Source organism: Ceratotherium simum, chromosome 27 (genome assembly GCF_057802395.1).
Source record: "Ceratotherium simum simum isolate JZ-2026a chromosome 27, ASM5780239v1, whole genome shotgun sequence".
In the NCBI taxonomy this organism is placed as follows: Eukaryota; Metazoa; Chordata; class Mammalia; order Perissodactyla; family Rhinocerotidae; genus Ceratotherium; species Ceratotherium simum.
The window spans coordinates 9,033,697-9,046,031 of record NC_141926.1 but is presented as its reverse complement, the minus strand read 5'-3'; the positions used below and the strand labels follow the sequence as shown (position 1 = coordinate 9,046,031).

Here is a 12,335-nt window from a genome sequence, read left to right as displayed (position 1 = left end):
AATCCACATTCACAGGAACTTTAGAAAGTAGCAAAGAAAAAAATTAAATCTCTCTTAACCAAAAGTAACCATTGTTACCATTTTCTATCTTTCCAGACTCTTTTCTAGATATCTCTATATATACACATTCTCTTTATTTTTAAAAAATTGAATTATATGATACATGGTGTTTTGTAACCTGCTTTTATTCAGAGGGCTGTAGTGACCAGCTTTCTTTCTGTGTTGGGGATTATGGACTTCCATCATGAATTTTTTTTTTATTGAGGTAACATTTGTTTATAACGTACAAATTTCAGGTGTACATCATTATATTTCAATTTCTGTGTAGATTACATCTTGTTCGCCACCTAAAGACTAATTATAATCCCTCACCACACACATGTGACTAATCACCCCTTTCACCATCCTTCCTCCCCTCTTCCCTTCTGGTAACCACCAGTCTCTGTCTCTATGAGATTGTTTGTTGTTGTTTTTATCTTCTACTTATGAGTGAGATCATACGGTGTTTGACCTTCTCCCTCTGACTTATTTCGCTTAGCATAATACCCTCAAGTTCCATCCATGTTGTCACAAATGGCTGGATTTCATAATTTCTTATGGCTGAGTAGTTCCATCATGATTTTCATCGGCCCCGTGATAGTCCACAGTGTGGATATGTTGTAATTTATGTTACTGTCCCCAACTGTTAGATAATTAGATGAATGATTAATTTGTAATGTTCAGCTAGCACCATATTTTAGCTATGGGGTGGGATAAACAGGCATTTGTAGTATTTTACCTGGGAATCTGTTAACCATATAAAACATTTTTTTCTCTGAGAAAATAGAACTTTAAAAGTATACTTGTACTTTTGTATGTTTATATTTTTTCCTAAGAAATTTTATGAAAAATAAATTGTTCCCTCAGTCTGCTTAGCTGTAATTGGGAATAATTTGCTACCTTAGTGGTGAAAGTGTTTGGAGGCCGCTTGTAGGAAGAGTTCATGTAGCAAAAAGGAATGTAGTTATTCTTTATTATTCAGATACATTTGTTTCCACAGGTGTTGGTTGCAAATTCCTGTGAAATATGCCATGAGGTATTCAGATCCAAAAATGTGCGTGTGCTAAAATGTGGGCACAAGTTTCACAAAGGGGTAAGAATTCTCTTTGGCCATCCTCATATCATGCATTTTGACTGTGAAATATTTTGAAAATAACAAGGGACTTTTTTCCGAGGCATCAATACTACTTGTGTTTTCAAAGTGTTTTCTTTGTAAACCTCTTCGTGTCAATGTTCACTGTCTCCCTTGCCAAAGGCTGGTGCTGTGTGAAGGGGAGAGGGTTCCTGGGCCCTGGGGTGTGTGGCTCTGCAGACTGTCCTTTCCGCCCATCACATCGTGGGTGGAGAAGAACAGTCGGGTCCATCAGCTTACGATGGTGCTGAAATTAAAGCAGTATTAGTTCCTTGAAAGGTGATTTCTTACATACATGGCGAAATAGATACACAGTGCAACATTTGTCAATTTAGTGCAGCGTATGAAGTAAGTTTAACATTTTAGGGGAGGAAAACTAAACCCAGCTGGGTCCATTGCGCCTGACCCTGGGAGACTGACTTGTACCTTTCCAGATTTGTGGGTAACTGTTTTTGTGTTTTGGGTGCTATGAACATTCTTCCTGCACCCCTGCTGCTGGATTAGAACAGATCAGGTCTCTGCTGTGTCAGTTGATTAATCCCTGAGAAAAGGGATAGATATAGCATGCTCACTAGGAGTCGACAGCTTGCAGAGTCTCTTGCATGGCCTGCCTCCCTCAGGTGTAGGGGTGTCATGCCTGGGCTCTCAGACTTCGCACACACACCCAACTCTGTGGCAGCAGCAGGCCAGCCAGGAGCAACTTGAACCATGATATGTAGACAGCCTCCAGTAAAGGCTGTAATGTGTGGGCTGGTGGGCTGTGCAAGGACCAAGACCACGCAGAGAGGCAATGGGTTAAGAACTGGGTGAGTGAGTCCAAGAGCCAAGAAAATGGCAGCCTCTAGAAGTCAGGGCAGCTGAAGCGTCAAGAAAGGAGCTGGGGTGTGGGGAAACTGGAGAGGGGAGGTCCCGAGGTCAGGTCGGAGGCCCCGAGTGTTCATGGGTCAGATTCTGAGGCGGGCTTATTTGTTCCTGAGGCTTGGTCCACACTCCTGGTCTGAGCAGGCTTCACTGTGTCTGAGTGTTGGGAGGCTCCAGGCCCCGCCAGACTTTAAGGTGAAGTTAGCCGTGTCTGCTGAGGAGCAGCACAGGACAGCTGAGGCTCCACATGCTCCTAAAGGCATTAACTGATTTTGTTTTCTCCTTTTCAGTGTTGTAAGCGATGGCTTAAAGGGCAAAGTGCTTGCCCAGCCTGCCTTGACGGTGATCTCCCGTCAGAAGAGTAGCCTCCACCTTCTGGAAGAGGCCAGCCTGCTGTTCTAGCTAGTCACAGTTCACTGAAGAGCAATTTACTGCTTTGTTGAATTGGAAGAATACAGTGTACTGCCTTTGGTATAAAGGCAAACATTTGAGAATTGTTTGCACTGTGGGTCACTGTGCTAATAAATGGCAATCTTTAATATAGTTGATAGTAATTTCCCCACTCTGGTTAAACGCTTTGATAATAGCCACATGGTGGCTAATAAAATTAAGTGTAACCACATTCTTGTATTGTTGAGGCTGCTACAGAGGTGCTCTCTGAGACAGAAGGCTTCTTTTAGAAAGTATTGTGAACGCCTCAAAGCAATACTTGAATTATAAGTATTTTTGACCATTAAAGTGCCCCAGGTTAAAATTTTTATAAGTCAGTGTTCCTAAAAATATGCCTACATTTTTCCTCAAAGATTCTGCGTTTTAAAAGTGGGCTTAAGCACACTACATTTTAATAATCTGTAGTTAGTGTTAAAATATTGGCTGATTTAGACCAAAAGATTCAAATCTCCTTTTCTTGAAACACCATGTGATTTTGATTTTTCATTTCATTGTTTTATTCCGCCTAGCAGATTGGTAAAGTGCTTATTTTTCATCTTCTAAAGATATAATCTGATTTTTGAAAATCGAGTACGAAACACTTTATTAGTATCAGCCAAGCCTTTTTTTACCCCTACAATGGAGGTTGCATATTCATCATCCCAACCCCACAGTTGGAACTTACTCTTTGAATACCTTACTATTCCATTAGTGGCATTTGTCATTCATCATGAGTTAGACAACGAGTGTTTGGGTGTCTCTCTAACACACAACAGGCACTGTGGGAAAAGTCACCACCATCCCCCTTCCTTCTTCCACCCCCAAAAAGAGACATTGTGTAATTAGACAATCCTGTGGTGTCCCTGTTACAGTCACTCTGTGTGTGACATTTGTGTAAAGTGATGCATGCACTCCTGTACTGTGGCCTGAGAAGAAAACTCTAACTGCATTAGAAACTGAAAAATTAGATATCCTTAGTGACTTTATAGTGGTCAGTATAGAAACATGAATTCTGGACACATTCCATTTCTCTCAAACAGGAAGGATCAAAAATGGTTTTCCAGTGTGTTCTTTGTTCCCTGGAAGCTCAGTCCCATGTTCATGAGCTGATTTGGTCGCCTTCCTCTGCCTTGGTTCCCTGTGAGTTTTGATGTCTTAGTGACTTAGTCCATAGAAGCTCACTCCATATTTTGAAGCAGATTCTCCATGCATGTCCCTAAAACATTGTCTGCATGTTCATAATAACTGAGAACTGTAGATACTAAGATACATAGGAGGGACCAGCTTGTAGCAGCAGGTACAAAGGAAAAGAGCAGCTGGAGAGTGAGAGAACGTGTTTTGTACATAACTTCAGATACTTGTGAACATGCTTTACACATGTCCTTTAAGTGTCAAAATAAAGAGCATTCTAAAATAACATTGTTGTGCTGTCCTGCTTGTCCAGTCTTTCTCAGATAATTTTAAAAATGCATTCTACTTGAAAATTCAAGACACATATGTGAACATTTTAAAAAGTGACGTCAGGGGCCGGCCCCGTGGCTTAGCGGTTAAGTGCACACGCTCCGCTACTGGTGGCCCAGGTTCGGATCCCGGGCGCGCACCGATGCACCGCTTCTCCAGCCATGCTGAGGCCGCATCCCACATACAGCAACTAGAAGGATGTGCAGCTATGACATACAACTATCTACTGGGGCTTTGGGGAGAAAAAGGGAAAAAAGGGTGGCGGATTGGCAATGGCTGTTAGCTCAGGGCTGATCTTCCTCACAAAGAAAAAAAGAAGTGACTTCATTTGGAAAGAAGAGCCATGTTATGCCCATGTTTTCTAACCAATGATCTAACTTAGGACATTTGAGAGCCTGGATCAATACATTCCTTTGTGCCTAAATAAAGGATGCTAAACTTAAGTTCATAAGATTGGCTATTTGAATTTGTGAATGGAAAGTTTATACAGAGATGGTAGAGAGTTTCCTGGTTTTGGTTAAAGTAAGCGATTTTCCATGTGAATATACATAAGAGTGTAGAAGTTAATCAAATTGCATTTCTCAGTATTGATTTTTTTTCAGGCATTTGTGGATTCATGGACTACTGAGGCTGATCAGTAGGGTCTCCCTTTTAGAGGACCTTCTGGGCATACTGAGCACTAAGAGATGATTGAAGAAAGCCAGTATTAGTATTTGTTTTTACTCTGATAGCGTTTAATTCAGAATAATGTGTAACTTAAAGCAATGACTATTTCCAAGAGTTTAGATTATTTTCCCTCCTGAACAGCTTAATCTATGCTATAAATAATGGATAATCCAATATACAATTGAAATGGTGCCCCAGCAATGCACAATATTACTGTAATTTTAAGGTGATTTCAGAGACTATATAGTGGAGGCAGGTGGGCAAAGTGATCCACACACTGCAAAACTGAAGCAATGAGACTACTTTGGGTCGTGTTTCAGTCGGCTTACCCTCTCTGGAGAAATGGATTAAAGGAAACAGGTAGAAGAGACAATACCAAAGGTGGAATCTCCTGTCATCAACATTTACTTGCTGATGAGGCTGGTAAAAAGCAAAGACAGTAAAGTGGATGGAATGGTTTGTCAGAATGAGGATCAGAAACATCTCCACTATGACCCTTCATGAAAGAAAAGGGAAATACATTTAGGTGTTATAAACTTTAATCACACTTGATTAATAAACTTGAATCAAATGTCATTAAAAGAATAGTTGTAAAAAGAATTGATCATTAGTCATGTCTAACCCCTTTTTATTTTCTCCTCTTGACTCTGACGTGATCTACTAAGGGGAGACGTCCACCTTCATGTAGCCGTATACCTTCAGTGCTTTGCTTAGGAGGATGGACAACACCTAGAAACCAGTGGAAACAAACGTGTATTGAGTACCTGCTGTGTGCTAGGCATCAGGCTAGACGTTTTGATAGAGGAGTGCAAGAAACAAGGACCCCATGAAACTTGTTTTCCGGTTAATAATAAATACATAATTTCAGGTGGAGAGAAGGGCTTTGAAAAAGTGGCACGGAAGGGATATAGATCAATAATACAATTCTTAAGTGTTTAGCATAGTGCCTAGCATATAAACCCTTGATAAAGAGGAGCTGCTGATTGTTATTAAGATTAGGGCTTGGAAATCGCACAGGGATAGAGTTTAGCGATCCTATATAAGAACAGCTTTGTTAGATTAGGAAGTAGATTTCCTCAGTACAGCCTAGACTAGAATGTGATCGAGTGGAGAAAAGAACAAGAAGAAATCAAATCACCTCAAAGTCATTTTGAAAATTAACGGCTTTGTTCCTGAAATCTCCCTGAGTTGATTTTGGGAACATGATTCTAGCAAAGGTTGCTTTCACCTGTGGCTTTCCCAGATGATCAGTTTTGAGGCAGCCTTTCTGATCACTTTGGGTTTAGGACCAGAGCTCTGTGGTGGGCTGGCTTGGGGGTTTGTACTGGGGGGGCCTGGGCAAGGCTAATCCTCATGAAGAAGGTGTATAATCCCAGCTCCCCAGCCTGGGTGAGAACTGTTCATTCACTCCATCATTGCCTCCAGGTTATCGTCTCTTCCTATTTCCCCTTTAAGAGTGAAAGAACAGAAAAGATAAAATATTATTCAGAAATTAAAGAACACTAGTAAACAAAATGCTAATGAGACAACCATCAATAATTGGGAAAAAAGTTTTTGACTACATCAAGAATAGTAATTTTGGCTATAAATATGGAAAAAAGTGAACCTTGACCTCACAGCATTCATAGCATGAACTCCAAATGGGTCATGGTCCTAAATATGAAAAGCAAAATAATAAAGGTTCTTCAGAAAACGTAGGTAATCTTCTTGGCCTAGGAATAGGCAAGGATTCATTAGGACACAAAAAGCACTAATCATAAGGGTAAAAATCTAATAAATTGGATATCATTACAATTAAGAACTCTATATGAAGTTACCATTGACAGAGTGAAAAGTCAAGCCATGAAATAGAAATCCAATAAAGGACCCCAGAATTTATAAAGAACTGTAGCATATCAGTAAGAAAAAGATTTAGAAATGAGCAAAAGATTTGCATAGGCACTTCACGAATACCCACATGATTAATAGGCATTGATAGTCAAATTTGTTCAGTATCCATCATCAGAAAAATATAAATTAAAACCACAATGAGATAGTGCTAGATATCCATCAGGATGGCTAAAAAAAAAAGACTGACAGTACGAAGTATTAGGATGTGGAGCAACTGGAACTTTCATACACTGCTGATGGGAGTGTAAATTAGTACAACCACAAGAGCAGTATTTACTAAAGCTAATACTGTAGGACTATGACACAGTCCCACTCCCACGTGTACACTCACAATGCAGGGGTACAAGTGTTTTCATGTTAGCCTCATTCATAATAGCCCCAGACGGGAAACAACCCAAATGCCCATCAACAGAAGAATGGACAAATGGTGGTACATCCATACAGTGGAATACCTCAGTAACGAAACGAAGGAACTACCACTACACACAACAACACGGAAGAATCTCACATAGTACTGAGCAACTGCAGCCAGGCAAAATAGAATTCCCATTTATGTGAATTTCAAGAACTGGAGACTATAGTGGGAGAGATCAGAATCATAGTTACCTCTGAGATGATGCTACCGATAGGAAGGGGCACGAGGTTGCACACCAGGGTTCCAGAAATGTGCTATAATCTTCAGCTGGGTGGCGCTTACCTGAATGTATCATTTGGAAAATTCATGGAGCTATATGTTTAAAATGTGTGCACTTTAGTTATTGTTTTCAATAAAAACAATGAAAGGGAAAAAAAATTGATAAACCTGGGCTTGGGAGGCACAGTGATTACCATGGTCCCTGGGTGAAGCTCCTGGAGAGGCTCATCCCCACCTGTACACACAGCCCTCACAACTGTCAGATTAATTCCTATCCTGAGGCCCAAGGCTGACCTACACCCCCCACCGCAGAACAGGTGCACCTTCCTTGGGTTGCCAGCTGCTGCAGCCTGCCAGCACTGATGCCAACTTGTTATTGTTGCTGAGTCAAGAGAAAAAAGCCAGAGACCACACCTTGCTAGCAAAGTGGTGCGTTGCGCATTGTCTTGGAGTTGCCTGGTACTGGCGAGGGGGACCGTCCACTTTGCAAGGACCAGTTTTGCCGTTCTCCTTGGCCCCAGGTGAGGTCTGGGGCACTGGAGTCGGCGCCCTGGCTCCAGTAACAAGAGCTAATTGTTAAACTTTCAGGAATTTTGCAAGCTTGCTGTTAAACACAACTACTATTGAAAATTGAATTAGATAAACTTACACTATTACGTAAATTATATAAAAAACAAAGGCAATTACTTCCTGATTACTACAGTTCATTTTTTATGCTTTTGGGGGTTACTGATGTATATAGTATCTGTATGGTGGGAATACTATATAATGGGATTCTGTGCATCTCTTACCAACTCTGTTTAATGGTGTCACATAGACAGCTTGAAATTGGCTGTGGTGGGAGTATTTGTACCACAGAAATTGGCAAATGCTACATATCAGGGCTCCCCCCCGACCCCAAGAATCTGTGAAGGCAGGGGTTTTGTCTGTAGTGAAAACAGCTGGTCTGATGGTGCTGAAGTTGCCCTTAATGCCTTTCTCATTTCATGTCTGACATGGTGATTAGGGGACTTGAACACATAAATCCTTCTGAGATGATTTCGGCTGCTCTATTTGGTGAAGGTCCTCACTCGCACTGCCGTAGGTGCCTTCTGCCCCCTCCCTGGGCCCCATCCTGGGCCTGCTCCACTGTCACTGCCATCCTGGAAACGAAGACACTGCTCACCGCTGTGCCCAGGACATGCTGGACCAGAGACAGATGCCCAAAGTCTGTCGCTGAGTCAGCCTCTTAGTAATTCCTTCTGAGCCCCTCCCAGCAGCAACCTGCTTCCTCCATCACACCTGCCCTACTGCAGGTCTTCCTCTGCCAAAAACCAAGGCGGGCACCTTTCCTCCCCCTGGCCAGGCCCTGCTCAGGAGCGTGCAGGTAAATCCAAAGCAGGTGCGCTTCAGGGGTGCCAAGCAAGAAACAACCGTGAGGACGGCTCCAAGCCAGAGGCGACTCATCTTACCTCCTGGACGGAGGACAGGGCTTGAAATTGGGCCAGCCCTCAGCCTTGCCACGAGAACCTCCGCAACAGAGCGGTTGGTATTTATTACCCGGGCTTCTGTGGCAGGACACTTCAAAGAGAGAGACTTGCTCTTTCTAACGTGTGCTTTTGTGTCAAACAGAGGTGTCATTGTTTTCAGCAAATACCTTGGGACTTGAGAGAATAAATACCATTCTGTTTTCTAACTTTTTTCCCTTCCATTTTTCAAAAGTTATGTATAAAGGCATTTTGCCTAGTTCCTTCAGCCTTCGTTTTCGGCTTCTATTTATTTGGTGTGATAGAAAGGTCTTAATTTAGATCTCCCTGCTGCCGGTTCCAAGAAATCTGCCACCAGCTCCAAGCTTCGTGTCCTGAAGTGCCATCCCATTCCTGCGGGGTGAGCCAACAGCCTCCAAAAAAAGAAAGCAATTGAACAGATCGGCATTGTGCCTCCAGACGCTGGCTGCTGCCCCAGTGCCAGCAGGACGCCAGCTAATGGGGCCTCACTGGAGGCCACACTGCTTTTGCTTCCAGTTTCAAAACTACCACCACCTCTAAGTTGTCCAGACCTTTGAAAGCTGAGCACAGCACTTGCGACAACCCTTCTCTTTGTGAGACGTGGCCATCAAACCCTGTTTCCTGGGCCTTTATGAGACTGCTGAGCCTACATCTCCTCCCTCCCCTCCTCCTTGTCCCCACTGGGGACCTCTCCTGGGGGACAAGGGCCTTGTCCCTCTCTCCCACCTTCACTTCTCCCAGGGAGGCTCTCTGGGAGTGAGCCACGTGGCCCCGCTCATTTTGATGGGCTACTGAAGTCCAGCACATCCGCTATTCATTTGTTCCTTCAGTCATTCATCAACTCTTTATTGAACATCTAGCACGTGCAAGCACTGTTCTGGGTGCTGGAGATACAGCAGGGAACAGAAGAGATGACAGGCCCGTCCTCAAGTCCTCAACGTTCCAGTAGGGGAGACTGGCGTCAGCTGTGATAGGAAAGTATATAGAACGTCCATCAATGGTAATCTGGAGAAAAATGGTGCCGGGAAAGGGATGAGGCAGTGTGTATGGGAGGGGAGGGGTCACAATTTTAGACAACATTTGAGTGCAGCCCTGAAGGAGACGGGGGCGGGGGGGTGGGGGGGGACCTGTGGAGGTAAGGGAGAAGAGCGAGCCGTACTGCCAGAGTGAAAGCAAGAACAAAGCCAGCCAAGGGAGGGCCTGCTGGGTGCTTAAGGAGGGCGAGGAGGCCAATGTTACCCCTTGGTTTGGTGGGCTGTGCAGAGGTGGGAGGTCCCCAGGGCAGGGATAGGGCACTCGTGGGGCTGGGGGGATGGCGGGGGAGGGGGGCTTGGGCCTGAGACCAGCTGATGCGATGCGGAGGCATTTCGGCATCTGGCAGGCAGTAGAGCTTGCTGGTGAGCCCTCATTGAATATTAGTTCTACGTGTGGCCTTAGACTCACAGGGGACTGGCCCCGGGGCCAGGCAGGGGCATTTCTGACGCAATTTCAACTGTATCCAATCAGCCTCCTAACTGAACCTCTGCTTCGACCCATGACACCCCTGGCCCACTCCTGTTCTGCTCTAGTCACTTGAAATACTGGACCCAATCAGGTTCCACAGATCCCCTTCAGTGGATCTGCCCTCCAGGGCTAGGAGGACACCAGTGGGCCCACATATCCCAGGCCTGAGGCTCTTCACTCACTATCTCCCCACCCCCGGTCATCAGCCTCATTCTCACTTCACCACCTCCCACCTGGTCTTACGTAGCCCAAACCAGCCCCCTCCCACTGCTCCCACTGCAGGCTAAGATGCCCGAATCTCCCCTTCATCTCCCCACATGCCTGCTCCCTGCATCCCTTCAGGAGTGTGGCCTTGGTAAATTATTTAACCTCTTGGAGCCTCAGTTTCCCCAGTCATACAACACGTATTAAATGAGGGTGGCTTGCACATAGTAGCTGCTCAATAAACACTTAAAAAAACCCACCCCACCTGTGAAACAAGAGCCACACACCACAAAGGCTATGGTGGCCTTCAAATCTGGTGCTCCCAACCCCTTTCTGACCTTCCTCACAACCCTCGCACACAGCCCCTGCCCCTCTCCCAACATGCATTTTATGAAGGACCATTTCTCAAGTGTAGTAAAACATTCGGGCTACTGCTGAGTGGTTACAAACACCACAGCGTTTAATTTCCCCAAGTGACCTACAAAGTAGAGATTACTTTTATTCATATTTTACAGATGAGGAAACAAACCTAAAAGGCTAAATAACTTTCCCAGGGTCACCACGTAGCCGGAAAATGTCTGAGTCAGGATTTGTACCTGCTGGGCCAACTCGCTGCTCGAGTCGTCTGTCTGCCGGCCACTTCTTCCCCTTTAGCCAGAGCAGCTCAGGTTCCCACACTGCCATAAAACCTTCTCCAACCGTATAGGCCACGAAATCCTCTTTCACCTGCCGCACGCACCCACGCCATAGCTGCAGTGGAGGGCCCCTTCCTGTTACCTCGTGAAGCCACACGAGTGGCGTCCGATGGTTACATGGCTTTCTCCTCTTCTTTTATTCTGTGCCTTTAGCCAATTCTCCCAGGCTCATGTCCAGCTTCCATCCTAGAATTACCTTCATTGCTATTCTGGATTGGACCCACACCTTCCTCAAATGCATGCTTTTCTCTTACTTGGTTTACAATCCTATTCTCCTGGAGTCCATCTTCCAGAGGCTCAAGGAAATACCAACGCTGTATAAGACAGCTGAGTGCCGAATAACAGGCTGACCGAAGTGTGGCAGATAGCACCAAGCAATAAGTGCAGTATCAGAGAGTGTGGCAAAATTTTAAAATTGTAGCCATTCTAGTATGCATTTCCTTAAGAAGTAATGATGTTGAGCATTTTTTTCCTATGCTTATTTGCGATCCATATATCTTCTTTGTTGAAATGTCTGTTTAAATCTTTGACTCATTTTTAAAATTGGGTTATTTCTTCTTATGATTGAGTTGTAATGGTACTTTATATATTCTAGGTATAAGTCATTTTTTGGATATATGTCTTGTTAATATATTTTTCAAGTCCGTGGCTTAGTTTTTCATTTTCTTAACTATTTTTAACAAAATATTAAAGGAAAAGTTTTTAATTTTGATAATGTCCAATTTACTTTTTTCTTTTATACATCGTGCTTTTTTTCTTTCAGGAAATCTGCCAAACTACCCAAGGCCAATAAGATTTTCTCCTAGAAGTTTTATAGTTTTAGTTCTTACAATTAGGTCTATGGTCCATCTCTGGTTAATTTTTGTGTCTTGTGTTTCATGAAGATTGAGGTTCATTTTTCTTTTGTATACAGCTAACTGATTATTTCAACATGAGTTTTTTAAAGGATTATCCTTTCCCCTTTGAACTGCCTTGGCACATTTGTCGAAAATCAATTCACCATGTAAGTGGGAATCTATTTCTGGATTCTCTATTCTTTTCAAATGACATATTTGTCTATCTTGACGCCACTGTCTTGATTACTGTTTCTTTATAATAGGTCTTGAGATCATGTAATGTAAGCCCTCCAACTTTATTTTTTCAAATTTACATTTGGCTATTCTCTTCTATTTATTTTCATATAAATTTTAGGATCAGCTTGTCAATTTCTACAAAACAGCCTGCTTGAATTTTGATATGGATGGCATTCAATCTATAGATCAATGTGGGGAGACTTCACATCTTAGCAATATTGAATCTTCTACTCCGTGATCCTGATATATCTCTCCATTTAT

The 12,335-nt window shown here is 43.4% G+C and overlaps 1 protein-coding gene across 3 annotated transcripts in view; it reads left to right on the top strand.

The window, feature by feature from the left end:
* TTC3 (tetratricopeptide repeat domain 3) overlaps positions 1-3,878 on the top strand; it is a 127,318-nt gene extending 123,440 nt beyond the window's left edge. For all 3 annotated transcript variants that reach the window (XM_087418092.1, XM_087418090.1, XM_087418091.1), the window contains exons 45-46: positions 1,040-1,132; positions 2,323-3,878. In XM_087418092.1, the coding sequence (XP_087274218.1) occupies positions 1,040-1,132; positions 2,323-2,397 (168 nt within the window). In that variant the 3' untranslated portion in view covers positions 2,398-3,878. The remainder of the gene's footprint in view (positions 1-1,039; positions 1,133-2,322) is intronic.
* The last annotated feature ends 8,457 nt before the right edge of the window (positions 3,879-12,335 follow it).